We start from the raw sequence: 27,260 nt of genomic DNA on the forward strand, positions 1-27,260 counted from the left end.
AACTCAATTCATATAGACGACACGTTATGATGACATGAATAATAGAGTTGTGGTGATGAATACATATGTTTTGCAGCGGATTCAAAAAGCTAATTATTGCCATAAAATAAAAATGTAAGAGAGGGCTTGTAAAAGTCTGATGAATGAACTGTCCTCCAGCCTCAGAGAAGTAAGTCACATGAGCACAAAGGCGCCATGGCGGGCACCACTAAACTATGCAGAGAATTTCCTGATCGGTGGACCGGTATCCTCACAGTCTAGATCAGAGACGTGCTCCTGGTCCAGTTGTGCTGTGGTGGTGGGGGTGGGGAGTGGGGGGGTTATGATGACATAATCAACATGACACCAGACCATTAGCTCGTTCACCGGGAAGACGTGCGTGCGAGCAGCTACACGGCGACCGCTTTGTAAGGAATGTCCCTACCAGCGTCACGCAAAGAAGACAAATCCACACAATGACATGTCTGCCTTCCTCTTTGAGAGGCTTCTGTGAGTCACTCAACCTCTGGAACCTGAAATACTGGTCTGAGCCCTCCCTTTGGTTACCATGGAAACACACCTGCTTGGAAGGGGTGTGGGGGGGCACGACATTCAGGCTATTAGTGTCTCGTCTACTTCAGTGATCACGCAACAACACACCGTGGTCAACTGAAACTAACGATGCTAACCTGTAGCACTTGCTAAGGGATAACGCTACCTGCACTACCTACTCCCAAAGAAAGTGTGTTTACATTGAGTACAGAAAATAGTTATTAACCAACGGCAACACACTGGATAAACAAGGTGTCTGGTGTTCTTGGATGTGGGCTGCACACAACAATGCTAAGTATGCATGAAGTCTTATCACCAATGGAATGCTGAGGTTGTTGTGGCTGCTCTTCTATCACGGTGACAACATAAACTCATGTAAAGTACGATGTGTATTAGGGAGTACGTACCACCATTTTTAAAGTCACAGTACAGTACCGTACAAGAACAGAATGCACAACGTATAAAACTGTTTTGCTTTTGCTTGAACAGCTTGCTTCCACTGTTTTTTCAAATTAAACCTAAAGAACTATGACAGGTAATCCGACAATAATCCATCCATCCATTTTCTACCGCTTATTCCCTTTGGGGTGACGGGGGGCACCGGTGCCTATCTCAGCTACAATCGGGCGGAAAGCGGGGTACACCCTGGACAAGTCGCCACCTCATCGCAGATCCGACAACCATTAACAATTAAAAGAGAAACATATTCATGTAGAATGTCTTTGGAGGCTGATTGGCAACACTAAATATGCCCAAGTGTGTGAATGTGAGTGTGAATGTTGTCTGTCTATCTGTGATGGCCCTGTGATTAGGTGACTACTTGTCCAGGGTGCACCCTGCATTCCGCCCGAATGCAGCTGAGATGGGCTGCAGCACCCCCCGTGATCCCGAAAGGGACAAGCAGTAGAAAATGGATGGATGGACATTGATGTAGCATACAGAAAAACTGAGGAAAGCTTTGTGTTATCGGTGACGAAGAAAATTAGAGTCATAGATGTTCAGATTTTAATATTGAGTTTAGGGCCAATAAAACAAGGCTACAAAGCATTTATTTTAAGCAAAGTCCAACAAGAGTTTAAAGAGTGGGAGTGATGACTTTATTTTTGGTTAAAGTTCACCAATAATTGTTCACCATTAGGGATGCAAGGATAAACTGTATTAGGGGTGTGTGAAAAAATCGATTCGAATACGAATCGAATACGTTGTGCGATTCAGAATCGACTCTCATTTTTTTTTTTTAAATCGATTTTTTTTTTTAATCAATCCAACAAACCTCTACACAGCAATACCATAACAATGCATTCCAATTCCAAAACCAAACCTGACCCAGCAACACTCAGAACTGTAATAAACAGAGCAATTGAGGAGACACACACACGACACAGAACAAACCAAAAGTAGTGAAATAAAAGTTAATATTTGAAATAAAAGTTAATATTAACAACAGTATCAATATTAGTTATAATTTCAGCATCCGTCGTTCCATCCATCCATTTCCTACCGCTTATTCCCTTTTGGGGTCACGGGGGGCGCTGGCGCCTATCTCAGCTACAATCGGGCAGAAAGCGGGGTACACCCTGGACAAGTCACCACCTCATCGCAGGGCCAACACAGATAGACAGACAACATTCTCACACACTAGGGCCAATTTAGTGTTGCCAATCAACCTATCCCCAGGTGCATGTCTTTGGAAGTGGGAGGAAGCCGGAGTACCCGGAGGGAACCCACGCAGTCACGGGGAGAACATGCAAACTCCACACAGAAAGATCCCGAGCCTGAATTTGAACCCAGGACTGCAGGAACTTCGTATTGTGAGGCAGACGAACCAACCCCTCTCCTACCGTGAATATATACAAGGTATGTATAATATACATTTTAAATTGTATCCAAGTATATTTTTTATAAATAAAATGGAACTGTAAAACTCTGTATTATGACCATAAAACTTTTTGAAATTTGTTATATTAGAAAACACATATTTTAAGGCATCACAGCTGAAATATTATTTTTATGATTGTGAATTTCAGCATAGCAATGATTAAAAATCCCTCATTGACGTTATCATTAGACATTTATAAAAAAAAAGAACAATAGTGTCGCAGTGACTTACACTTGCATCACATCTCATAAGATTGACAACACACTGTGTCCAATGTTTCCACAAAGATAAGTCATTTTTGGTTCATTTAATAGTCAAAACAAATTTACATTATTGCATTCAGTTGATAAAACATTGTCCTTTACAATTATAAAAAAAAATTTTTTTTAAATATACTACTCTGCTTGCATGTCAGCAGACTGGGGTAGATCCTGCTGATATCCTATGTATTGAATGAATACAAAATCGTTTTGAATCGGAAAAATTTAGTTTTTGAATCGAGAATCGAATCAAAAGAAATTGATATATTATCGAATCGTAACCCCAAGAATCGATATTGAATCAAATCGTGGGACACCCAAAGATTCGCAGCCCTAAACTGTATCGTGATAAAGGGCAGTAAAATTTCTCATGGTTAGTATTACCGTATTTTTCGGACCATAGGGCGCACCGGATTACAAGGCGCACTGCCGATGAATGGTCTATTTTTTACAAATCTTTTTTCACATATAAGGTTTAATTATAAGGCTCATTAAAGGAGTCATATTATTATTTTAATTTCTTTTCTAAATGTAAACGACTTCCTTGTGGTCTACGTAACATGTAATGGTGGTCCTTTGGTCAAACTGTTGCATAGATGAGGTTTTACAGATCATCTTCAAGCCGCTTTCGAACAGTCGCTTCCAGATGCGCCGTTTTGTCCGCAGTCTTATTTACGTGGCTCACCTTCGGCAGCGTCTTCTTTGTTGTAGCGGTGTAGCATGCAAGGACGCGAGTGGAAGAAGTGTCAAAAGATGGCGCTAACTAATTTTAATGACATTCAAACTTTACTTCAATTAATAACGGAGCAGCATCTCCTCATCAGGAAACAACAACAAAACCGAAAATGCGTCCTGTGGAAAAACGTCCGACCGGAACTCTCTAATAACTAAAGTTCCTCGGGCAAATAATACAAACTCACTATACCGGTATGTTTTAGCGCTTGCATTGCGAGTTTACGGACAGATATAAGCAAGAAATTTACAATAACTTATAATAAAAACGGCAACAGCGGAGGATGAATGTCCCATAACAAGAAGAAAGAGAAAGAGAAGAAGCTCATCGACTATGGTGTCGCCGTGGACTACAAAGGCAGAAGCGCGCAATTTTTTAGGACTTATGCAGATCCCAAATACAGATCAGCAGGTCCCAGAAGGTAAGAAAGTTTCTTTTGCATATTTTGTGGAACAAAACACCAGATAATGACACTATAACAATACTCGCATGGTGAAGTACATCAAACGGTGCAGCCTACACTTATCTCTTATGTCTGACTGCAATCTACTGGTCACACTTATTACACCATGTACCTAAAAAAAATTTCTTTGAGGTCGGTAAGATCGACCAAACTTATTCCTTACATTAGGCGCACAGGGTCATAAGGCGCACTGTCGAGTTTTGAGACAGAAAAAAAGGAATTTGAGTGCGCCTTATAGTCTGGAATATACGGTACCTTTTCAAATGACAATTATTGTAAAACTGGGATTGATAACACTTTGACAATGTCACAGACCGGTGGAGACATTGCTCCTACACCCAGGAAGCAAGCTAGCACTAGCGAGCTTAAATGCTAATATGAAAACAAGAGACAAAGGATCGACCGATTAACAGCGCCGGTGTTGGAATCCATCTTTTTTTAATCAACATAGCCAACAACATGTACTGTAAATTTTAAATTATAAACGCTGCTTTTTCCACTCCGTTGCTTTGAACGCTACGGCTATAAACCGGTGCTGCTAATTTAGGAATTTTTCTTTGCCAACGACCGTAATGCAAACTTAAATCATTTCTGCTCAAACTCTTACTGGATCTGTCCCTATACATCATTTACATGTATGTATAAATGTACATCACTTGAACGAATAAATAAATAAATATTAATAATAAAAAACCTCCCCTCTATCAAAATGCAAAAATAGGGATAAAGATATTATGGCATGACAAAAAGCTGAAACTTTGATATTATTAAAGAATTTAAAAAATAATAATATTTGTCTATAAATATTTAGATAACGTTAATCTATAATCTTTTTTTAGACATTACAAATGACATGATGGTATTACGTTCACACCCCAATACTGGTTTACCTAACATACAGTAATTATGATTTCAATTTTAATCAAATTAATCTTAATTATTACTTTAGCCATAATTGGCAGCCCAAGATCTCATACATGAACACTATGTTTATCTATGTGGACAATAAGTGCAGTTACATCTTATGGCCATTAGGTGCCATCTTTCAATGTTCTTACATTGTTTATTTTTGTATTTTTTAAGCTCTTATGTCCATAAAGTGCTATTTTGCACAATTCACATGTATCTTGCATAAGGATTGTGAATGATAGGCAAAACAATTGCACTTCCTCTTTAAAGGTGCCCTCTGATGCAAAAGCAACATTTCTTACCTATTGGTACCTGTTATTGTGTATTTGGGATCTGCATAAGTCCCAAAAACGTGAAATCAAACCATGGAGGCATGGCGTAGATGTTTATAAAACAATCTTGCCTTCCTTCATACTTCTTCCAAGTTTGGAATTTGCCCAAGTTGTGACGTCAGCAGATATCTCAATACATGGTTACATTTTCAAACAGATCTTTGCGGGAGTCCGCCTCTGTCGTCAATTAGTGCATTCTTTTTCTCGATCCTCCTATTGTGTGGCAAACTGGCTCGTACGTGCACATGCATCCTTTGCTGTTGCCATTTTTAAAACAAAGTAGCTTGCAGTTCTAATATATACCTGTCAGTAGACTCCCTATGGAACCGCTAAAAACTGCAACAAAGATGACAGGGAGAAGACGCTGTCGAAGTGGAGGCATGTAAACAAGACAGCCCACAAAACGGCACATTTGAAAGAGACAGTCAGAAAGCAGCTTGAAGATAAAACATTATCCATGCAACATTTTGACCAGAGAACCACCATGACATGTTATGTAGCCCTAGGGCTGGGCGATAAGGCTGAAAACTATCACAATATTAGTTTTTTATATTGATTGATCATTATGAATATTTTTTGTGACCTATGAAAAATATTAACCAGGGGGGAAAAAATTAAATGTTAATATTTGTGTTTCCTCTGATTATAATACCCTCAGCTATCAAGGCAGAAAGGGAAGGAAATGTCAACATAAGAAATGCCGAATAAAGTGTAAAAGTGTAATGTAAAAAAATGTAAACATAGAGAAACCTCAGAAGAACAAGTTTGCTGCCAGGAAGTCATGTGATCTGTGTCACATCTAATTTGGTCTGTTACTCCTATCTAAGTATGGAAATTCATTGTTTATGCAGTAAATATATTTTTAAAGTAGCACATTCTTTATATTATGTTATTTATTTTAGTTTTACAGTACTGCACTTTAGTTCCTACCTGTTGTTATATGGAACGGACACGGGTTGAAAGGAAAAGATGAGAAGGACTATGGACCACAATGGAAAAAGCCTTTTGGCTTTTTGTACCATCCATTTGCCTTTTTAAAGCACTACATGGATCCAATTATTTAAGATGTCAATAAACTTCTCAATCAATCAATCAAAACGGTGCGTTTGAATAAAACAAAAAAAAAAAACTGCCAAACTGTCGAGGTAACTTTTCCTGTTTTATCCACAATTTATTCGCTCACTGCAGCCCTCGTCTTTAGTTTCTCTCCTTACTCCGTGCAGAGAAGCAACCGCGAGATGGTGCAACCAAACATGATATTTGATACTATTGCACGATTGACTGTTTAGCGTGTCTGTCCCATTGCTCACACCACCACTTCCTGCTTTGCAGGCTCAGCATGCTTCCTTATTTCCGGTTTCTTCCTACCCCAAATAATGTAACGAATGTTTTATTGAACGCATTTGATATTGATATCCACGACATGTCTATTGCGACATTGATTGGTATCGTTTTATTGGCCCAGCCCTATGTAGGCCACAAGGAAGGAAGTATTTTACAAGTAGAAATATGATATGACCCCTTTAATTGACCAGATGTTGTTTAAAACCACTTTCATATATTAGTGTGCCAAATCAGATTAATACAAGATTTGGCATATAAATTAAAGGCCTACTGAAATGAGATTTTCTTATTTAAACGGGGATAGCAGGTCCATTTTATGTGTCATACTTGATCATTTCGCGATATTGCCATATTTTTGCTGAAAGGATTTAGTAGAGAACATCCACGATAAAGTTCGCAACTTTCGGTGTTAAGAGAAAAGCCCTGCCTCTATTGGAAGTCGCAGACGATGACGTCACAAGTGTGGGGGCTCCTCACATCCTCACATTGATTTTAATGGGAGCCTCCAACAAAAAGTGCTATTCGGACCGAGAAAACGACAATTTCCCCATCAATTTGAGCGAGGATGAAAGATTCGTGTTTGAGGATATTGATAGCGACGGACTAGAAAAAAACAAAAACAAAAAAAACGCGATTGCATTTTTAGACACATTTACTAGGATAATTCTAGGAAATCCCTTATCTTTCTATTGTGTTGCTAGTGTTTTAGTGAGTTTAACAGTACTTGATAGTCGGAGGGGTGTGTCCACGGGTGTCTTGACGCCAATGTCTCAGGGGAGTCGACGGCAGCTATGGACGGCACAAGCTCAGCTTTTCTCCGGTAAGAAGCGGCTTTTTAACCACAATTTTCTCACCGAAACCTGCTGGTTGACATGTAGTCGGGATCCATGTTCGCTTGACCGCGCTCTGATCCATAGTAAAGTTTCACCCCTGGGAATTTTAAACAAGAAATCACCGTGTGTTTGTGTGGCTAAAGGCAAAAGCTTCCCACCTACATCTTTCTACTTTGACTTCTCCAATATTAATTGAACAAATTGCAAAAGATTCAGCAACACAGATCTCCAAAATACTGTGTAATTATGCCGTTAAAGCAGACGACTTTTAGCTGTGTGTGTGCGCAGCGCTCATACTTCCTAAAAACCTGTGTGACGTCTTGCGTACACGTCATCATTACACAACGTTTTTAAGACGAAACTCCGGGGAAATTTAAAATTGCAATGTAGTAAACTAAAAAGGCCGTATTGGCATGTGTTGCAATGTTAATATTTCATCATTGATATATAAACTATCAGACTGCGTGGTGGGTAGTAGTGGGTTTCAGTAGGCCTTTAATATCAGGTTTTCAATCATATTTCAATTTAAGGGGGGTGTGAAAAAAGAGACAGTGTGCCAAATAAGATTAATACATGACTTGGCACACTGATGTTCCACTAGGCCAGTGCCTATCAATTATATTTTTAGCATGCTCTCCCCTGGGACATACATTTTTTTCACAACCCCTGCCCCCCACCCTAAATAGAAATATGATTGAAAACCGGATATTAATTTATTTACTTACTTAACCGTACAAACTACTCTTTGAGTTGCTGACATCTGACTTGTGTATTGTTTTCTCACGCCCTCCCAGCACCTCATCTATCCTTACGTATTACTTGGTCATATTTCCTGGTTGAGCCTGTTGATTAATTTGAGCTGTGCTGCCACCTAGCGGGAGGCTTGTGTATCGTTCAAGAATTAAAAAATATGCTATTACTGGTAGTTCCTTGTCTCTACGGCCTCCCTGACGCAACACCGGCCCACTATTTGAGAAGCACTGCCCTAAGCACAAATTAAGTTGGGGACAGGAAAGTTTTTCGCACGGGGCGTCTATGCGTTAAACAAAAACGACGCATCCCATCCTTTTGGATAGTGGCGGTGCCAGCGCTTGAAAACTCTGCTCTCTGGTTTTTCCGGTGAAACACGTAAACAAAGACAAGTGTGTAAGACGACAACAGTGTGCCGCCATTGTTCACTATGAATGGCGAATATGACATTTTCATATCATGATTATCATCACCAAAATGTATGTATATATATATTTATATGTGTAATATCATTTATATTAAAATGTAATATTCACGTATGTTGCTCATTTTAAGCATACGACAACATTTTTTTCACAGACGCATCACAACGTTCACTTTTCCCTTCAAAAACAACACTGGTAATCATGGCAGACTTTGTGAGAGACAACAAAGACTACTTTGGGACAAACAATGATCCAGAAACGTATTCTTTGAAGCTGAATAAAAGGAGGATAATGTACTAGTTTTAGAAGCTGTGTGATCAGCAGATCCAACAAGTAGCAGTATTGCCAAGAGGTAAACAAGATCCACAAACTCCGAACATATTCAATCACTTACTGTACAATGTCTGCTCCCACTGGGATGCAGACCGTTAGGATGTTTTTTATCTTCCAGTTTAGATGAATCAATGGTAATCCTCAGGATTATACAAATGTAAAAAGGTTCTGCAAAGTAGCGCCTTTTCCACCATCTCATAAGGGATTGTGAATTTTAGGCAAAAAAAAAAAGCCTTTCCCCTTTAAAGAGGAGTAATTGAATTACATAGTGACAGCTGACACTATCTCCATCACTTAGTTGAGTCATCGAGTCTACTCATCAGCACGAGTAGATGTTTTGTGTACTTTGGCTGGAGCGTCCTCATAAAAACAACAACATTCTGGCTTGTCGGTCATCCACACTGTTGCTAGGAGACATGAACACAGCCTGGGCCGTGTAGTACTGGGCAGTAGTAGTATTAATAAATCATGTAGTACTGGGCAGTGGTAGCATTAGTAAATTGTTTAGTACTACACAGTAGTCATATTAGTAAATCATGAAGTCCTTGACAGTCATAGTATTAGAAAATCAAAGTCCTGGACAGTGGGAGTATTAGTAAATCATGAAGTCCTGGGTAGTAGCAATATTAGTAAATCATAAAGTCCTGGGCAGTAGATGTATTAGTAAACCATGAAGTCCTGGGTAGTGGAAGTATTAGGGAATCATGAATTCCTGGGTAGTGGTAGTAATAGGAAATCTTGAAGTAGAGTTAATATTAGTAAATCATGAAGTCCTGGGTAGTGGTAGTATTAGTAAATCAAATAGTGCTGGGCAGTGGTAGTATTAGTAAATCATGAAGTCCTGGGTCGTGAAGTATTAGGAAATCTTGATGTCCTGGGTAGTGGTAGTATTAGTAAATCATGAAGTCCGGGGCAGTAGTAGTTAATCATGTAGTCCTGGGCAGTAGTAGTAGTAAATCATGTTGTCCTGGGCAGTGGTAGTAGTAGTAAATCATGAAGTCCCGGGCAGTAGTAATATTAAAAAATAATGAAGCCCTGGGCAGGAAAAGTATTAGTAAATCATGAAGTCCTGGGTAGTAGAAGTATTAGTAAATCATGAAGTCCTGGGTAAGGGAAGTATTAGGAAATCTTGAAGTCCTGGGTAGTGGTAGTATTGGTAAATCAATGAAGTCCTGTGCAGTAGTAGTATTGGTAAATGACATAGTACTAGGAAGTAGTAGTATTGGTAAATCACGCAGTACTAGGCGGTAGTAGTATCAGTAAATCATGTATTACTGGGCAGTAGTTGTATAGGTAAATTACATAGTACTCAGCAGTAGTAGTCTTAGTAAATCATATAGTCCTAGGCAGCAGTAGTATTAGTAAATGACATAGTACTAGGCATTAGTCTTGGTAAATCACATAGTATTAGGCAGTAGCAGTATTAGTAAATCGCGTTGTACTAGGCAGTAGTAGTATAAGTATATGACATAGTACTAGGCAGTATTAGTATCAGTAAGTCATGTAGTACTAGGCAGTAGTAGTATTAGTAAATTACATAGTACTAGGCAATCATAGTATTAGTAAATGACATAGTACTAGATAGTAGTAGTATAAGCACATCACGTAGTACTAGGCAGTAGTAGTATTAGTAAATCGCATAGTAATAGGCAGTAGCAGTATTAGTAGACCACGTTGTACTAGGCAGTAGTAGTATTAGTAAATGACATAGTACTAGGCAGTATTAGTATTAGTAAATCATGTAGTACTAGGCAGTAGTAGTATTAGTAAATGACATAATACTAGGCAATCGTAGTATTAGTAAATGACATAGTACAAAAAAGTAGAAGTATTAGTAAATGACATAGTACTGGATAGTAGGAGTATAAACAAATCACATAGTACTAGGCAGTAGTAGTATTAGTAAACCATGTAGTACAAAACAGTAGTAGTATTAGTAAATGACATAGTGCCAGGTAGTAGTAGTAAATACAAATCACGGAGTACTAGGCAGTAGTAGGATTAGTAAATCACGTTGTACTAGGCAGTAGTAGCATTAGTAAATCACGTTGTACTAGGCAGTAGTAGCATTAGTAAATGACATAGTACTAGGCAGTATTAGCATTAGTTAATCATGTAGTACTAGGCAGTAATATTAGTAAATGACATAATCCTAGGCAATCGTAGTATTCATAAATGACATAATACTAGGAAATTGTAGAATTAGTAAATGACTTAGTACAAAACAGTAGTAGTATTAGTAAATGATATAGTAAAAAACAGTGGTAGTATTAGTAAATGACATAGTAGTAGGTAGTAGTAATCACACTAGGCAGTAGCAGTATTAGTAAATGACATAGTACTAGGCAGTATTAGTATTAGTAAATCATGTAGTACTAGGCAGTAGTAGTATCAGTAAATGACATAATCCTAGGCAATCGTAGTATTAGTAAATGACATAGTACAAAGTAATATAAGCAAATGACGTAGTATTAGGCAGTAGCAGTGTTAGTAAATCACATAGTACTAGGCAGTAATAGTATTAGTAAATCACGTAGTACTATGCAGTAGTAGTATTAGTATATTACGTAGTACTAAACAGTAGTAGTATTAGTAAATCACGTATAACTAGGCAGTATTGATAGAAGTGACTTACGGCAATCAGCGTGCTGTTCCTGCTCTGTTCAGCCGCTCCTCCGCCGTCTCCAAGCTCCGTGCTTCCGCCTCCGGTTCCTCCGCCGCCGCCGCCTCCTCCCGGCGCCCTCTGGCCGGCTTGCTCCCCGGCGGCCGGGGGCTGCTGGCGGTGCTTGTTGGAGCGCTTGGCCTTGGCCTGTAGGCACCGCTGGTGCAGGGCGAAGGTCTGCTGCCTCTCCAGCTCCAGACGCTCCAGCGTGGCGCTCTCGTAGCGGCGCTCGCAGCTGTTGTGATGCTGCCGGAAGAGCTCGATCCTCTGGCGGAGCCTCTCCATCACCGCGCTGTGTCGCGGTGTAACAAAATCCGCCATCATCAATCAAAAAGCGACTCCCCCCGGGCCTCGGGTTCCGTCCATAAAAATGCTGAATCTGGCTCTTTCACACACCGCCCCCCCTCGCCCTTTACAAAGCCTCCCGTGCTGGCTCCATGGAGGCGACCTTTGTCTTGCTAATGGCCTTCAGTCGCAGCGGCACTCACCGCCGGGGAGGAGAACTAAGGAAGCCCGTGAACTAACACTCTAACGCCCCTGGAAGTCGACATCGGTGAGGGGGGAAAAGAACCATCCGGACTGCCCTCTCAATCAGTGTTTACATGCGACCTGAACAAGCACATTCCTGCACTCCCTCCAATCCCACTTGCTGCGGGGGGGGAAAAAAAGAAAAAAACATCCAGAAAAAAGTTGCCCCTTCGCCGCTAAAAGCGAGTAATTTGTGGCAGAAATGTGCTGATTTGAACACTTCTTGCAAACTAACTAGCCTAGCCAGCCTCGAGCTAACAACTTCATAAACTTGCCGGCACTTACTCGGCAGATTTCCCCGCCTCGGGGCGAGCTGCGATGGGGGTGTGAGGAGGGAGAGAGGACCGGTGAGCGCGGACTAGAAGAAGACGGTCCATGCAAGGGGAGCACACTTACTGTGGAAGCGGCTTTCTACAGCATCTGTTCGGCCAACAGCTGATCCTCCGCCTCCGTGTAGCCGTTAGCTGCTAGCGCTGTTTTGGGGAAGGGGGCTGGCTAGTTAGCGAGCATAGCTCAACGCGTTTAAATGAAGCATACTTAATTTTTTGGGCCGTTCTCCGAATAATCCTCCCCCTGGCCGAGCCCGAGCCGAGTGGACGGGAAGCGGTGAAAAGCGGCTGGCTCGGTCCCTCCACTCCGCCTCTATTGTTTTCCAGCAAACAGGCAGGTTGACGCCGCCATTTTGCTAACTTTCTCTTTTTTTTGCCTCCCCGGTCGAACCAGAGGGATGTTGCTGGCCCCGCCCCCAATGATTGACAGCGAGAGGAGCCAATAGACAGCCGCTGGTTGGTGACGTCACAGCTGTTGTGGTTTAAAACAGTGTTTCTCAAGTAGACCGATCAGTGGTTCTTAACCAGGGTTCGGGAACATTTTTGGCTGAAAGAGCCCATCCATCCATCCATTTCCTACCGCTTATTCCCTTTTGGGGACGCGGGGGGCATTGGCGCCTATCTCAGCTACAGTCGGGCGGAAGGCGGGGTACACCCTGGACAAGTCGCCATCTCATCGCAGGGCGGCTGAAAGAGCCATGGAAGCCAATTATTTATAACATACAGTATAATATTTTTAACATTGAATACAACTGTCAAGTTCAAACACTGATGACATCTATTAACCCTTGTGTGTTGTTCGGGTCTGTGGGACCCGTTTTCATTTTTTTATTACAAGAAAAATGACACAATTTATTAATTTTTCAAACTGAGACTCACTGACTTTGGCTCATTTTCTGTGAAGAACATATATCAGAATAAAAATGTAATGACCACACACCATAAACCCCCATACACATTTCTATTACGTAAAAGATGTCCGGGTCCACTGGACCCGGGGCTAATAGAAGTGTTTGAAATTGATGTTCTATGTACCACACACAACCACTCACCCACTATGTACCTAGCAACAGTTACCAGCCATGTAATGCACACTCAACAAAACAGAAAGGGACAAGGGGTAGCAAAAAGATGGATGGAACACCATCCTCCACATGACACCTCCGCTCTGGACAATCTAACCTCCTCCAACCTTCGAGGACAAAGCTATGAACAATGGGAGACCGGGTTTGCTGTTACGCCGCTTCCAGTTTGTGGAATGCTCTCCCTGACCACCCGAGGGCACCACAGACTGTGGATGTTTTTTAAAAAGGCTTAAAAAACCTTCTTTTTTTAAACTGACTAATACAAGTGTGAAAATGTATGTTCTGTGTACCACACTCACACATCCACCCACACACACACACACACACACACACACACACACACACACACACACACACACACACACACACACACACACATCAGGCCTACACAGGAGGGCAACAGAGTGTAGGTACACAGAACATCAGAGGGTCAAATGTGCGAACAAATGAGAGCAGACAGTGTTGACAAACAGTGTTGCAACCTTGTGTAGGAACCACAGGTGCAGAAACACAAAAGAAGAATCCCTATGGGATGCAGAAGTTGGCAGAGAAATTTTCCGTACAACGTTCATATTGTTGTTACTCAGCCAGCGTTTGTGGGTCTGATGGACCCGTTACATTTTGTGGCTTTTAATGCCTCACAATCAAACACTTTTACATTAAAATACTGAACAGATGTTTACCTTATCCTAATAAAATGTGGGGCATTTTGTGGCTTTTAATGCCTCACAATCAAACACTTTTACGTTAAAATACTGAACAGATGTTTACCTTATCCTAATAAACATCTGTTCAGTATTTTAACGTAAAAGTGTATGATTGTGAGGCATTAAAAGCCACAAAATGCAATGGGTCCACCAGACCCACAAACGCTGGCTGAGTAACAACAATATGAACATTACACAAGGGTTAAACAGACTAGAAGCAAGGAATTAAACAGAGACTAAGATTAAAATAAAATAAAATTTAAAAAATCGGTCTAAGCCTGGGCCCCTGGAGAGGGGGTCCAGACTGAGGCCAAGGGAAAAAAAAAACCACATAGCCCATACTTGCCAACCCTCCCGGATTTTCCAGGAGACTCCCGAAATTAAGCGCCTCTCCCGAAAACCTCCCGGAAGAAATTTTCTCCCGAAAACCTCCCGAAATTCAGCGGAGCTGGAGGCCACGCCCCCTCCAGCTCCATGCGGACCTGAGTGGGGACAGCCTGTTTTCACGTCCGCTTTCCAACTATATAAACAGCTTGCCTGCCCAATCACGTTACAACATCAACGGATTTTAATCAAAAACTGCACACACAAGAAGACGAAGCAGAAGAACGAGGAAGTTACAGCCATGGCGACGCCGTCTGTAATAGAGTGATCTATGTTGTCTGTTGCCATCTCCTGGTGAAGGTTGGCTATAGCGTTATGGGGTTGCTTTTTGATTGGCCAACGATTTACGTGGTGTTGCGCATCTGACGGCAAGTGACTCTCGCCAGTACGCAAATGGCAGAACAAAGGTTACTCAAATAGTGAAAGGTAAGTGTTGTTGTTTTTTTTAGTAACCAGCAAGCACAGTACAGTTAGTAGAACAACTGTGTTTTTATTACTGTGTATTTGATAGGTGCTGTCTGAAATTAAACTTTTTATTTTATTTATCTATATAATAAAATAATATATATAGCTAGAATTCACTAAAAGTCAAGTATTTCATATATATATACATATATATATATATATATATATATATGTATGTATATATATATGTATATATATATGAAATACTCGAGTTGGTGAATTGTAGATGTAAATATACTCCTCCCCTCTTAACCACGCCCCCTGCCCCAACCACGCCTCCGCTCCACCCACGACCACGTCCCCCATTCCCGAAATCGGAGGTCTCAAGGTTGGCAAGTATGGTCATAGCCATAGTACACATCCCTCTTACATGTGTGAAAGAGGGAAACATCTTAAATCATGGGTGTCAAACTCTGGCTGTTTGGGCCGCCGTGTAATTTCATTAGGCCCTTGAGGCAATATCAAATTAACAATAGAGTTGGCCCGCCGCTGTAACACCACATTCACCGCTAATACTCATACTCGTCAACCCTCCCAATTTTCCCGGGAGACTCCCGAAGTTCAGTGCCCCTCCCGAATTCCTCCCGATTTCCACCCGGACAATAATATTGTGGGCGGGCCGTAAAAGCACTGCTTTTGGCGTTCTCTACATGTCGCCACGTCCGCTTTTCTTCCATAAAAACAGCGTGCCGGCCCACTCACATAATATATGCGGCTCATACACACACACACAAGTGTATGCAACGCATACTTGGTCAACAGCCATACAGGTCACACTGAGGGTGGCCGTATGAACAAGGTTAACACTGTTACAAATATGCGCCACACTGTGAACCCACAGCAAACAAGAATGACAAACACATTTCGGGAGAACATCCGCACCGTAACACAACATAAACACAACCGGACAAATACCCAGAACCCCTTGCCTCACTAACTCTTCCGGGACGCTACTATATACACCCCCGCTACCACCAAACCCCGCCGCCGAAAAAAGGCATTAAATTTGTGTTTTTGATTGGCCATTGATATTTTTTAATTATTGTTATTTGAAACTGGATTTTGCATGTCACTATAAAGTTATATAAGCCTTGCTTGTTCAATATTCAATGCAAAACTTGTTTGGGTCCCTATTGAAGGGTTAATTTGTTCAACCTTGGCCCGCGGCTTTGTTCAGTTTAAAATTTTGGCCCGCTCTGTATTTGAGTTTGATACCACCGTCTTAAATAAAAGAACCAAAAGGATATGAAAGACATTAAAGCAGCGGATACAACCAGACACTTCTACATACAGCTAAGAATAAAAAGTAAAAGAAACATATACACTGTGGTGGCCTCTGCGGTGTTCCACGCCATCGTCTACTGGGGTGGAGGGAGCATGACCAGAGACAGGAGCAGACCCAACAAAGCAACCAAGAGAGCCGACTCCACCAACTCTCGGCCAGTGTCCAGTCTGCATGGATGAGCGAGGATATGTCCAAGAAGACTGAGGTGTCCGACACCTACTCATTCAGCCAAGACACTGTGAAGCTTGTCCGTCCCGGCGCTCAGTGCTAGTTCCGCAGTCCTGTCTCTTCATCCGCATCTCTTCCAGTCCCTCCAAACGGACTCCGGTGTGGCAGAGACCCAGCAGCTGGTCTCCATGGCCAAAAGGCTCCCGGTAGGCATATCCAGAAGTCCACAAAAAGAGTGCCACACCTTGTCACACACTCCCAAAGGGTCCCGGACCAAAAGGCAAAAAAAAAAAAAAAAAAAAAAAAAAAAAATATATATATATATATATATATATATATATATATATATATATATATATATACATATACATATAATAACACATGGTGGGGCGGTATAGCTCGGTTGGTAGAGTGGCCGTGCCAGCAACTTGAGGGTTGCAGGTTCGATTCCCGCTTCCGCCATCCTAGTCACTGCCGTTGTGTCCTTGGGCAAGACACTTTACCCACCTGCTCCCAGTGCCACCCACACTGGATTAAATGTAACTTAGATATTGGGTTTCACTATGTAAAGCGCTTTGAGTCACTAGAGAAAAGCGCTATATAAATATAATTCACTTCACTTCACACATGAAAACAAGAGGGAAACACGAAATGATGACAAGAGCACAGAGCTCCTGCCAACAAACCGCCCCCAAAAAGTGGGGGTACGCGTACCCCTGAGGGTACTTGAAGGCAGTGTTTTTCAACCTTTTTTGAGGCAAGGCACATTTTTTTCATTAAAAAATACGGAGGCACACCACCAGCAGAAAACTTTGCAAAATTAAACTCCAGGTCGTCATGACTTATTTTGAGTTTGTTATTGTTTTCCTGTGTGTAGTGCTTTAGTTCTTTGTCTTGCGCTGTTATTTTGGTGGCCCTTCCTGTTTTGTTGGTGTTTTCCTGTAGCAGTTTCATGTCTTCCTTTTGAGCGCTATTCCCCGCACCTACAGTACCTCTTGTCAGCAAGCAAGACTATTAAAGTCGTTGCTATCCTTCTTTGTGTGGACTTTGTTGATTGTCACGTCCTGTACGGATGTACTTTGTGGACGCCATAAGTTTTTGCTGTCGTCCAGCATTTTGTTCCTGTTTACTTTGTAGCCAGTTCAGTTTTACATTCGCTTTGCATAGTCATTGCCTATTCTTTTTCCTTTTTTTTCAATTTAGGTTTACGCATTACATACCTTTTTACCTGCACACTGCCTCCCGCTGTGGTCTGCATATTGGGATCACAACAAACCATCCGACTTTTACAAAGCAATTAAATACCAGCTGCCACCTACTGACTTGGAGTATTAGGTGGTTACCCTGCCGAGTTCTACACAGCACAGACACCAAGCAATGACACATTATAATTATTGATTTGCAAAAAATATTTTTTGGGGACCAATTAGGGGAAGTTGCGTAATTTCCCACGGCACACCTGACACTATCTCACAGTGGTTGAAAAACACTGCTTGAAGGTATGCCAAGGGGTACGTGAGATTTTTAAAAGTATTCTAATCCTTTATTAATATATTTATTGACTAATAATACTTCAACAAAATATGAATGTAAGTTCATAAACTGTGAAAAGAAATGCAACAATGCAATATTCAGTGTTGACAGCTGGATTTTTTGTGGACATGTTCCATAAATATTGATGTTAAAGATTTCTTTTTTGTGAAGAAATGTTTCGAATTGAGTTGATGAATCCAGATGGATCTCTATTACTATCCCCAAAGAGGGCACTTCAAGTTGATGATTACTTCTATGTGTAGAAATCTTCATTTATAATTGAATCACTTGTTTATTTTTCAACACGTTTTTAGTTATTTTTGTAACTTGTTTTCCAAATAGTTCAAAAAAGACCACTACAAATGAGCAATATTTTGCACTGTTATACAATTGAATAAATCAGAAACTGATGACATAGTGCTGTATTTTACTTATTTATCTCTTTTTTTTTCAACCAAATATGCTTTGCTCTGATTAGGGGGTACTTGAATGAAAAAAATGTTCACAGGGGGTACATCACTGAAAAAAGGTTGAGAACCACTGGTTTAAAAGCTTTTTATTTTGCTTTGAGTTTTGGTTGAATTATTTCAAGTTATTAACAAATGTTGAAAAGTTGAAAAAGCCCTACATTATTATCTTTTTTGAGGGATTTAAGTTGTTTTAAATACGCGAAGTTTTTTATTTATTTTATTTGTTAATTTATATTTTTATCGTCTCTTCTACATACATACTTTTACTTTGATTGATTAATTGAAACTTTTATTAGTAGATTGCACAGTTCAGTACATATTCCGTACGATTGACCACTAAATGGTAACACCCCAATACATTTTTCAACTTCCATCCATCCATTTTCTACCGCGTGTCCCTTTTAAGGTCGCTGGAGCCTATCTCAGCTGCATTCGGATGGAAGTTGCAGTACACCCTGGACAAGTCGCCACATCATCGCAGGGGCAGTTTTTCAACTTGTTTAAGTAAAAAAAAACAAGTTGAAAAACATAAGTTGGGCAGCACGGTGGAAGAGGGGTTAATGCGTCTGCCTCACAATACGAAGGTCCTGACTAGTCCTAGGTTCAATCCCGGGGTCGGGATCTTTCTGTGTGGAGTTTGCATGTTCTCCCCGGGACTGCGTGGGTTCCCTCCGGGTACTCCGGCTTCCTCCCACTTCCAAAGACATGCACCTGGGGATAGGTTGATTGGCAACACTAAATGGTCCCTAGTGTGTGAATGTGAGTGTGAATGTTGTCTGTCTATCTGTGTTGGCCCTGCGATGAGGTGGCGACTTGTCCAGGGTGTACCCCGCCTTCTGCCCAAATGTAGCTGAGTTAGGCTCCAGCGATCCCAAAAAAGGATAAGCGGTAGAAAATGGATTGATGGCATGTATATTTTTGTCTCTTATATGTACTTTTACTTTGATTGATTGACCATCCCGTTTTTGCTCGGGATGGTGCCCTGCTGGCCCCACTATGGACTGGACTCTCACTATTATGTTGGATCCACTATGGACTGGACTCTCACTATTATGTTGGATCCACTATGGACTGGACTCTCACTATTATGTTAGATCCACTATGGACTGGACTCTCACTATTATGTTAGATCCACAATGGACTGGACTCTCACTATTATGTTTGATCCACTATGGACTGGACTCTCACTATTATGTTAGATCCACTATGGACTGGACTCTCACAATATTATGTCAGACCCACTCGAGGTCCATTGCATCCGGTCTCCCCTAGAGGAGGGGTTGGGGTTACTCACATTTGCGGTCCTCTCCAAGGTTTCTCAAAGTCATTCTCATCGACGTCCCACTGGGTTGTGAGTTTTTCCTTGCCCTTATGTGGGCGCTGAACCACGGATGTCGTTGTGGCTTGTGCAGTACTTTAGAAACTTACATTTATGAATATAAAACTTAGCCAACGGTATAATGAGTTTGCAAAGGTAAATTTCCTTTTCAAATTTTTTTTTTTTATATTTTATTATGAATTGATTTTTTTAATATGTTTCTTTTGTATGAGGATTTATTTCATATTGCTCAACCTATTGTATTGAAAGTGCCTTAATTGTTAGAAATAAAAAACATAAAACAAATGTTTTGAGGTTTCTTTCTTTAGGTCATGACGTAGCAGACAGTGAATTCAAGATTTAAAGATTATTTCCCAAAGACTTTCACAAGAAAAAGTTTTTTTTTTTTAGTATAATACAGTGGGGCAAAAAAGTTTTTAGTCAGCCACCGATTGTGCAAGTTCTCCCACTTAAAATGATGACAGAGGTCTGTACTTTTCATCATAGGTACACTTCAACTGTGAGAGACAGAATGTGAAAAAAATCCAGGAATTCACATCGTAGGAATTTTAAAGAATTTATTTGTAAATTATGGTGGAAAATAAGTATTTGGTCAACCATTCAAAGTTCTCACTGATGGAAGGAAGTTTTGGCTCAAAATCTCACGATACATGGCCCCATTCATTCTTTCTTTAACACGGATCAATCGTCCTGTCCCCTTAGCAGAAAAACAGCCCCAAAGCATGATGTTTCCACCCCCATGCTTCACAGTAGGTGTGGTGTTCTTGGGATGCAACGCAGTATTCTTCTTTCTCCAAACACGACAAGTTGAGTTTATACCAAAAAGTTCTATTTTGGTTTCAGACGGAATGTTATCCAGGAATTCACATTGCAGGAATTTTAAAGAATTTATTTATAAATTATGGTGGAAAATAAGTATTTGGTCACTTCAAACAAGGAAGATCTCTGGCTCTCACAGACCTGTAACTTCTTCCTTAAGAAGCTCTTCTGTCCTCCACTCGTTACCTGTATTAATGGAACCTGTTTGAACTTGTTATCTGTATAAAAGACACCTGTCCACAGCCTCAAACAGTCAGACTCCAAACTCCACTATGGCCAAGACCAAAGAGCTGTGGAAGGACACCAGGAAAAGAATTGTAGACCTGCACCAGACTGGGAAGAGTGAATCTACAATAGTGAAAAAATCAACTGTGGGAGCAATTATCAGAAAATGGAAGACCTACAAGACCACTGATAATCTCCCTCGATCTGGGGCTCCACGCAAGATCTCATCCCGTGGGGTCAAAATGATCATGAGAACGGTGAGCAAAAATCCCAAAACCACACGGGGGGACCTGGTGAATGACCTGCAGAGAGCTGGGACCAAAGTAACAAAGGTTACCATCAATAACACACTATCCCGACAGGGAATTCAATCCTGCAGTGCCAGACGTGTCCCCCTGCTTAAGCCAGTGCATGTCCAGGCCTGTCTGAAGTTTGCCAGAGAGCACATGGATGGTACAGCAGAGGATTGGGATAATTTCATGTGGTCAGATGAAACCAAAATAGAACTTTTTGGTATAAAATCAACTCGTGGTGTTTGGAGGAAGAATACTGAGTTGCATCCCAAGAACACCTTACCTACTGTGAAGCCTGGGGGTGGAAACATCATGCTTTGGGGCTGTTTTTCTGCTAAGGGGACAGGACGATTGATCCGTGTTAAGGAAAGAATGAATGGGGCCATGTATCGTAAGATTTTGAGCCAAAACCTCCTTTCATCAGTGAGAGCTCTGAAGATGAAACATGGCTGGGTCTTCCAGCATGACAATGATCCCAAACACACCGCCCGGGCAACGAAGGAGTGGCTCCGTAAGAAGCATTGGAAAGTCCTGGAGTGGCCTAGCCAGTCTCCAGACCTGAACCTAATAGCAAATCTGTGGAAAGAGTTGAAAGTCCGTGTTGCTCGGCGACAGTCCCAAAACATCACTGCTCTCAAGAAGATCTGCATAGAGGAATGGTCCAAAATACCAGCTACTGTGTGTGCAAACCCGGTAAAGACCTATAGTAATTGCTTGACCTCTGTTATTGCCAACAAAGGTTATATTACAAAGTATTGAGTTGAATTTTTGTTATTGACCAAATACTTAAGCTTCACGGTGGCAGAGGGGTTAGTGCGTCTGCCTCACAATACGAAGGTCCTGCAGTCCTAGGTTCAATCCCAGGCTCGGGATCTTTCTATGTGGTGTTTGCATGTTCTCCCCGTGAATGCGTGGGTTCCCTCCGGGTACTCCGGCTTCCTCCCACTTCCAAAGACATGCACCTGGGGATAGGTTGATTGGCAACACTAAATGGTCCCTAGTGTGTGAATGTGAGTGTGAATGTTGTCTGTCTATCTGTGTTGGCCCTGTGATCAGGGGGCGAATTGTCCAGGGTGTACACCGCCTTCCGCCAGATTGTAGCCAAGATAGGCGCCAGCGCCCCTCCAAAAGGGAATATGTGGTAGAAATGGATGGATGGATGGATGGACCAAATACTTATTTTCCACCATAATTTACGAATAAATTCCTTAAAATTCCTACAATGTGAATTCCTGGATTTTTTTTTTCACATTCTGTCTCTCACAGTTGAAGTGTACCTATGATGAAAATTACAGACCTCTGTCATCATTTTCAGTGGGAGAACTTGCACAATCGGTGGCTGACTAAATACTTTTTTGCCCCCCTGTATATTATTAATATAAATGTATATTTAATAGATTTACAATAGATAATTGCCCTTGCATATTGTAGAATCTAATTACGGGCAGTTCAGTCGCCAGAATTTTACTGTAGAATTTGTGGGGGATTTTTTTTCACAGCATATTACTGTAAATGGAATAAAAAAAACATTCCTTTTTACAGTAAAATGTATGCAACAGATGTGCCTTTTTTTCTTTTTTATGTAAAATGTGTTGTTTTTGTAGTGTAATACTGTGAATGGAAAAAAGGTTGGGCTTCACGGTGGCAGAGGGGTTAGTGCATCTGCCTCACAATATGAAGTTCCTGCAGTCCTGGGTTCAAATTCAGGCTCGGGATCTTTCTGTGTGGAGTTTGCATGTTCTCCCCGTGAATGCGTGGGTTCCCTCCGGGTACTCCGGCTTCCTCCCACTTCCAAAGACATGCACCTGTGGATAGGTTGATTGGCAACACTAAATTGGCCCTAGTGTGTGAATGTGAGTGTGAATGTTGTCTGTCTATCTGTGTTGGCCCTGCGATGAGGTGGCGACTTGTCCAGGGTGTACGCCGCCTTCTGCCCGATTGTAGCTGAGATAGGCGCCAGCGCCCCCCGCGACCCCAAAAAAGGGAGTAAGCGGTAGAAAATGGATGGATGGATGGAAAAAAGGTAAAAAAAAAAATATTATTATTGAGAAAAAGTTGCCAGAATTTTTCCGTAAAGTAATTTTTACAGCGTACAGTTTGATGGAAAACTTACTTTGAAATCATAGGTCATTTTTATTTTAACACAAAATGTTTCGGAATGTGTGAGTCCCACTGGGTGTGAGTTTTCCTTGCCCTTATGTGGGCTCTACCGAGGATGTTGTAGTTTGTGTTGTGGTTTGTGCAGCCTTTCTAGACACTAGTGATTTAGGGCTATATAAATAATCATTGATTGATTGATGATAATATAATATTTTGTTGCCATATTAGATAATATAAACGTTAAAAAATATGCAATTGCATGTACTATTTTAATCCAAAATAGAAATAAATAAATTTAGTAAAAAAAGTTTTCATTGCTATAACATATTCATTGCCCTATTTTCTCTTGAAAAATGTTCAAAGTGGAATATTTTAAGTAAAGTAATTGGAGTCTTAAATAGGTCAATAATTCATAACATTGATTTTTATTTATTATTTTTGAGCAGTGAGGGTTAAAAATAAAATCCCACCAAAATTACTGGGGGTATACACACACAATTGATATATATATATATATATATATATTGTAGCTGAGGTAGGCACCAGCGCCCCCTGCGACCCCAAAGGGAATAAGCGGTAGAAAATGGATGTGTGTGTGTGTATATATATATATATATATATATATATATATATATATATATATACACACACACACACACATACATAGCAGTATGTATACATATATACACACATATACAGTATATATACACATATTTTTGTTATATAAATATATATATATATATATATATATATATATATATATATATCAAATCTCATCCACCGTAATAAAAACGATCCTAAATTTTTGTTTAGTACGGTAGCATCGCTAACCCAACAAGGGACTCCTTCCAGTAGCTCCACCCACTCAGCTGATGACTTTATGCAATTCTTTAGTAAGAAAATTGAAGTCATTAGAAAGGAGATTAAAGACAATGCGTCCCAGCTACAACGGGGTTCTATTAACACTGACACGATTGTATATACGGCGGATACTGCCCTCCAAAATAGTTTCTCTCGTTTTGAGGAAATAACATTAGAGGAATTGTTACAACGTGTAAATGGAATAAAACAAACAACATGTTTACTTGACCCTCTTCCTGGGAAACTGATCAAGGAGCTCTTTGTATTATTAGGTCCATCAGTGCTAAATATTATAAACTTATCACTTTCCTCGGGCACTGTTCCCCTAGCATTCAAAAAAGCGGTTATTCATCCTCTTCTTAAAAGACCTAACCTCGATCCTGACCTCATGGTAAACTACCGACCGGTGTATCACCTTCCCTTTATTTCAAAAATCCTCGAAAAAATTGTTGCGGAGCAGTTAAATGAACACTTAGCGTCTAACAATCTATGTGAAACCTTTCAATCCGGTTTCAGGGCAAATCACTCGACGGAGACAGCCCTCGCAAAAATGACTAATGATCTATTGCTAACGATGGATTCTGATGCGTCATCTATGTTGCTGCTCCTCGATCTTAGCGCTGCTTTCGATACCGTCGATCATAATATTTTATTAGAACGTATCAAAACACGAATTGGTATGTCAGACTTAGCCCTGTCTTGGTTTAACTCTTATCTTACTGATAGGATGCAGTGTGTCTCCCATAACAATGTGACCTCGGACTACGTTAAGGTAACGTGTGGAGTTCCCCAGGGTTCGGTCCTTGGCCCTGCACTCTTCAGCATCTACATGCTGCCGCTAGGTGACATCATACGCAAATACGGTGTTAGCTTTCACTGTTATGCTGATGACACCCAACTCTACATGCCCCTAAAGCTGACCAACACGCCGGATTGTAGTCAGCTGGAGGCGTGTCTTAATGAAATTAAACAATGGATGTCCGCTAACTTTTTGCAACTCAACGCCAAAAAAACGGAAATGCTGATTATCGGTCCTGCTAGACACCGAACTCTATTTAATAATACAACTCTAACATTTGACAACCAAACAATTAAACAAGGCGACACGGTAAAGAATCTGGGTATTATCTTCGACCCAACTCTCTCCTTTGAGGCACACATTAAAAGCGTTACTAAAACGGCCTTCTTTCATCTCCGTAATATCGCTAAAATTCGCTCCATTCTGTCCACTAAAGACGCTGAGATCATTATCCATGCGTTTGTTACGTCTCGCCTCGACTACTGTAACGTATTATTTTCGGGTCTCCCCATGTCTAGCATTAAAAGATTACAGTTGGTACAAAATGCGGCTGCTAGACTTTTGACAAGAACAAGAAAGTTTGATCACATTACGCCTGTACTGGCTCACCTGCACTGGCTTCCTGTGCACTTAAGATGTGACTTTAAGGTTTTACTACTTACGTATAAAATACTACACGGTCTAGCTCCATCCTATCTTGCCGATTGTATTGTACCATATGTCCCGGCAAGAAATCTGCGTTCAAAGGACTCCGGCTTGTTAGTGATTCCCAAAGCCCAAAAAAAGTCTGCGGGCTATAGAGCGTTTTCCGTTCGGGCTCCAGTACTCTGGAATGCCCTCCCGGTAACAGTTCGAGATGCCACCTCAGTAGAAGCATTTAAGTCTCACCTTAAAACTCATTTGTATACTGTAGCCTTTAAATAGACTCCCTTTTTAGACCAGTTGATCTGCTGTTTCTTTTCTTTTTCTTCTATGTCCCACTCTCCCCTGTGGAGGGGATCCAGTCCGATCCGGTGGCCATGTACTGCTTGCCTGTGTATCGGCTGGGGACATCTCTGCGCTGCTGATCCGCCTCCGCTTGGGATGGTTTCCTGCTGGCTCCGCTGTGAACGGGACTCTCGCTGCTGTGTTGGATCCGCTTTGGACTGGACTCTCGCGACTGTGTTGGATCCATTGTGGATTGAACTTTCACAGTATCATGTTAGACCCGCTCAACATCCATTGCTTTCCTCCTCTCTAAGGTTCTCATAGTCATTATTGTCACAGACGTCCCACTGGATCATTACTGTCACCGATGTCCCACTGGGTGTGAGTTTTCCTTGCCCTTATGTGGGCCTACCGAGGATGTCGTGGTGGTTTGTGCAGCCCTTTGAGACACTAGTGATTTAGGGCTATAAAAGTAAACATTGATTGATTGATTGATATATACAGTGGGGCATAAGAGTACTTAAAATGATGACAGAGGTCTGTAATTTTCATCATAGGTACACTTCAACTGTGAGAGACAGAATGTGAAAAAAAAATCAACGAATTCACATTGTAGGAATTTTAATGAATTTATTTGTAAATTATGGTGGAAAATAAGTATTTGGTCAACCATTCAAAGCTCTCACTGATGGAAGGAGGTTTTGGCTCAAAATCTCACGATACATGGCCCCATTCATTCTTTCCTTAACACGGATCAATCGTCCTGTCCCCTTAGCAGAAAAACAGCCCCAAAGCATGATGTTTCCACCCCCATGCTTCACAGTAGGTATGCACAATCGGTGGCTGACTAAATACTTTTTTGCCCCACTGTATACAGGTGCTGGTCATATTATTAGAATATCATGAAAAAGTTGATTTCTTTCATTGATTCCATTTAGAAATTCAAACTTGTAGAATGTATACATTAATTCCAAACAGACTGATACATTTCGGTGTATACAGTGTTAGCTTTCACTGTTATGCTGACACCCAACTCTACATGCCCCAAAAGCTGACCAACACACCGGATTGTAGTCAGCTGGAGGCGTGTCTTAATGAAATCAAACAATGGATGTCTGCTAACATTTTGCAACTTAACGCCAAAAAAACGGAAATGCTGATTATCGGTCCTTATAGACACCGACCTCTATTTAATAATACAACTCTAACATTTGACAACCAAACAATTAAACAAGGTGACTCTGTAAAGAATCTGGGTATTATCTTCGACCCAACTCTCTCCTTTGAGTCACACATTAAAAGCGTTACTAAAACGGCCTTCTTGTATCTCCGTAATATCGCAAAAATTCGCTCCATTCTGTCCACTAACGACGCTGAGATCATTATCCATGCGTTTGTTACGTCTCGCCTCGACTACTGTAACGTATTATTTTCGGGTCTCCCCATGTCTAGCATTAAAAGATTACAGTTGGTACAAAATGCGGCTGCT

General features: G+C 41.0%; 1 protein-coding gene across 1 annotated transcript in view; it reads right to left on the reverse strand.

Annotated features, from left to right (window-relative positions):
• The window catches only part of maml1 (mastermind-like transcriptional coactivator 1), a 33,497-nt gene extending 20,801 nt beyond the window's left edge, over positions 1 to 12,696 (reverse strand). The window contains exon 1 of the mRNA XM_061892151.1: positions 11,428 to 12,696. Coding sequence (XP_061748135.1) covers positions 11,428 to 11,778 — 351 coding nt within the window. The 5' untranslated portion in view covers positions 11,779 to 12,696. The remainder of the gene's footprint in view (positions 1 to 11,427) is intronic.
• Positions 12,697 to 27,260: the final 14,564 nt, after the last annotated feature.

The sequence above is a fragment of the Nerophis ophidion genome, linkage group LG29 (genome assembly GCF_033978795.1).
Source record: "Nerophis ophidion isolate RoL-2023_Sa linkage group LG29, RoL_Noph_v1.0, whole genome shotgun sequence".
NCBI classification, from domain to species: Eukaryota; Metazoa; Chordata; class Actinopteri; order Syngnathiformes; family Syngnathidae; genus Nerophis; species Nerophis ophidion.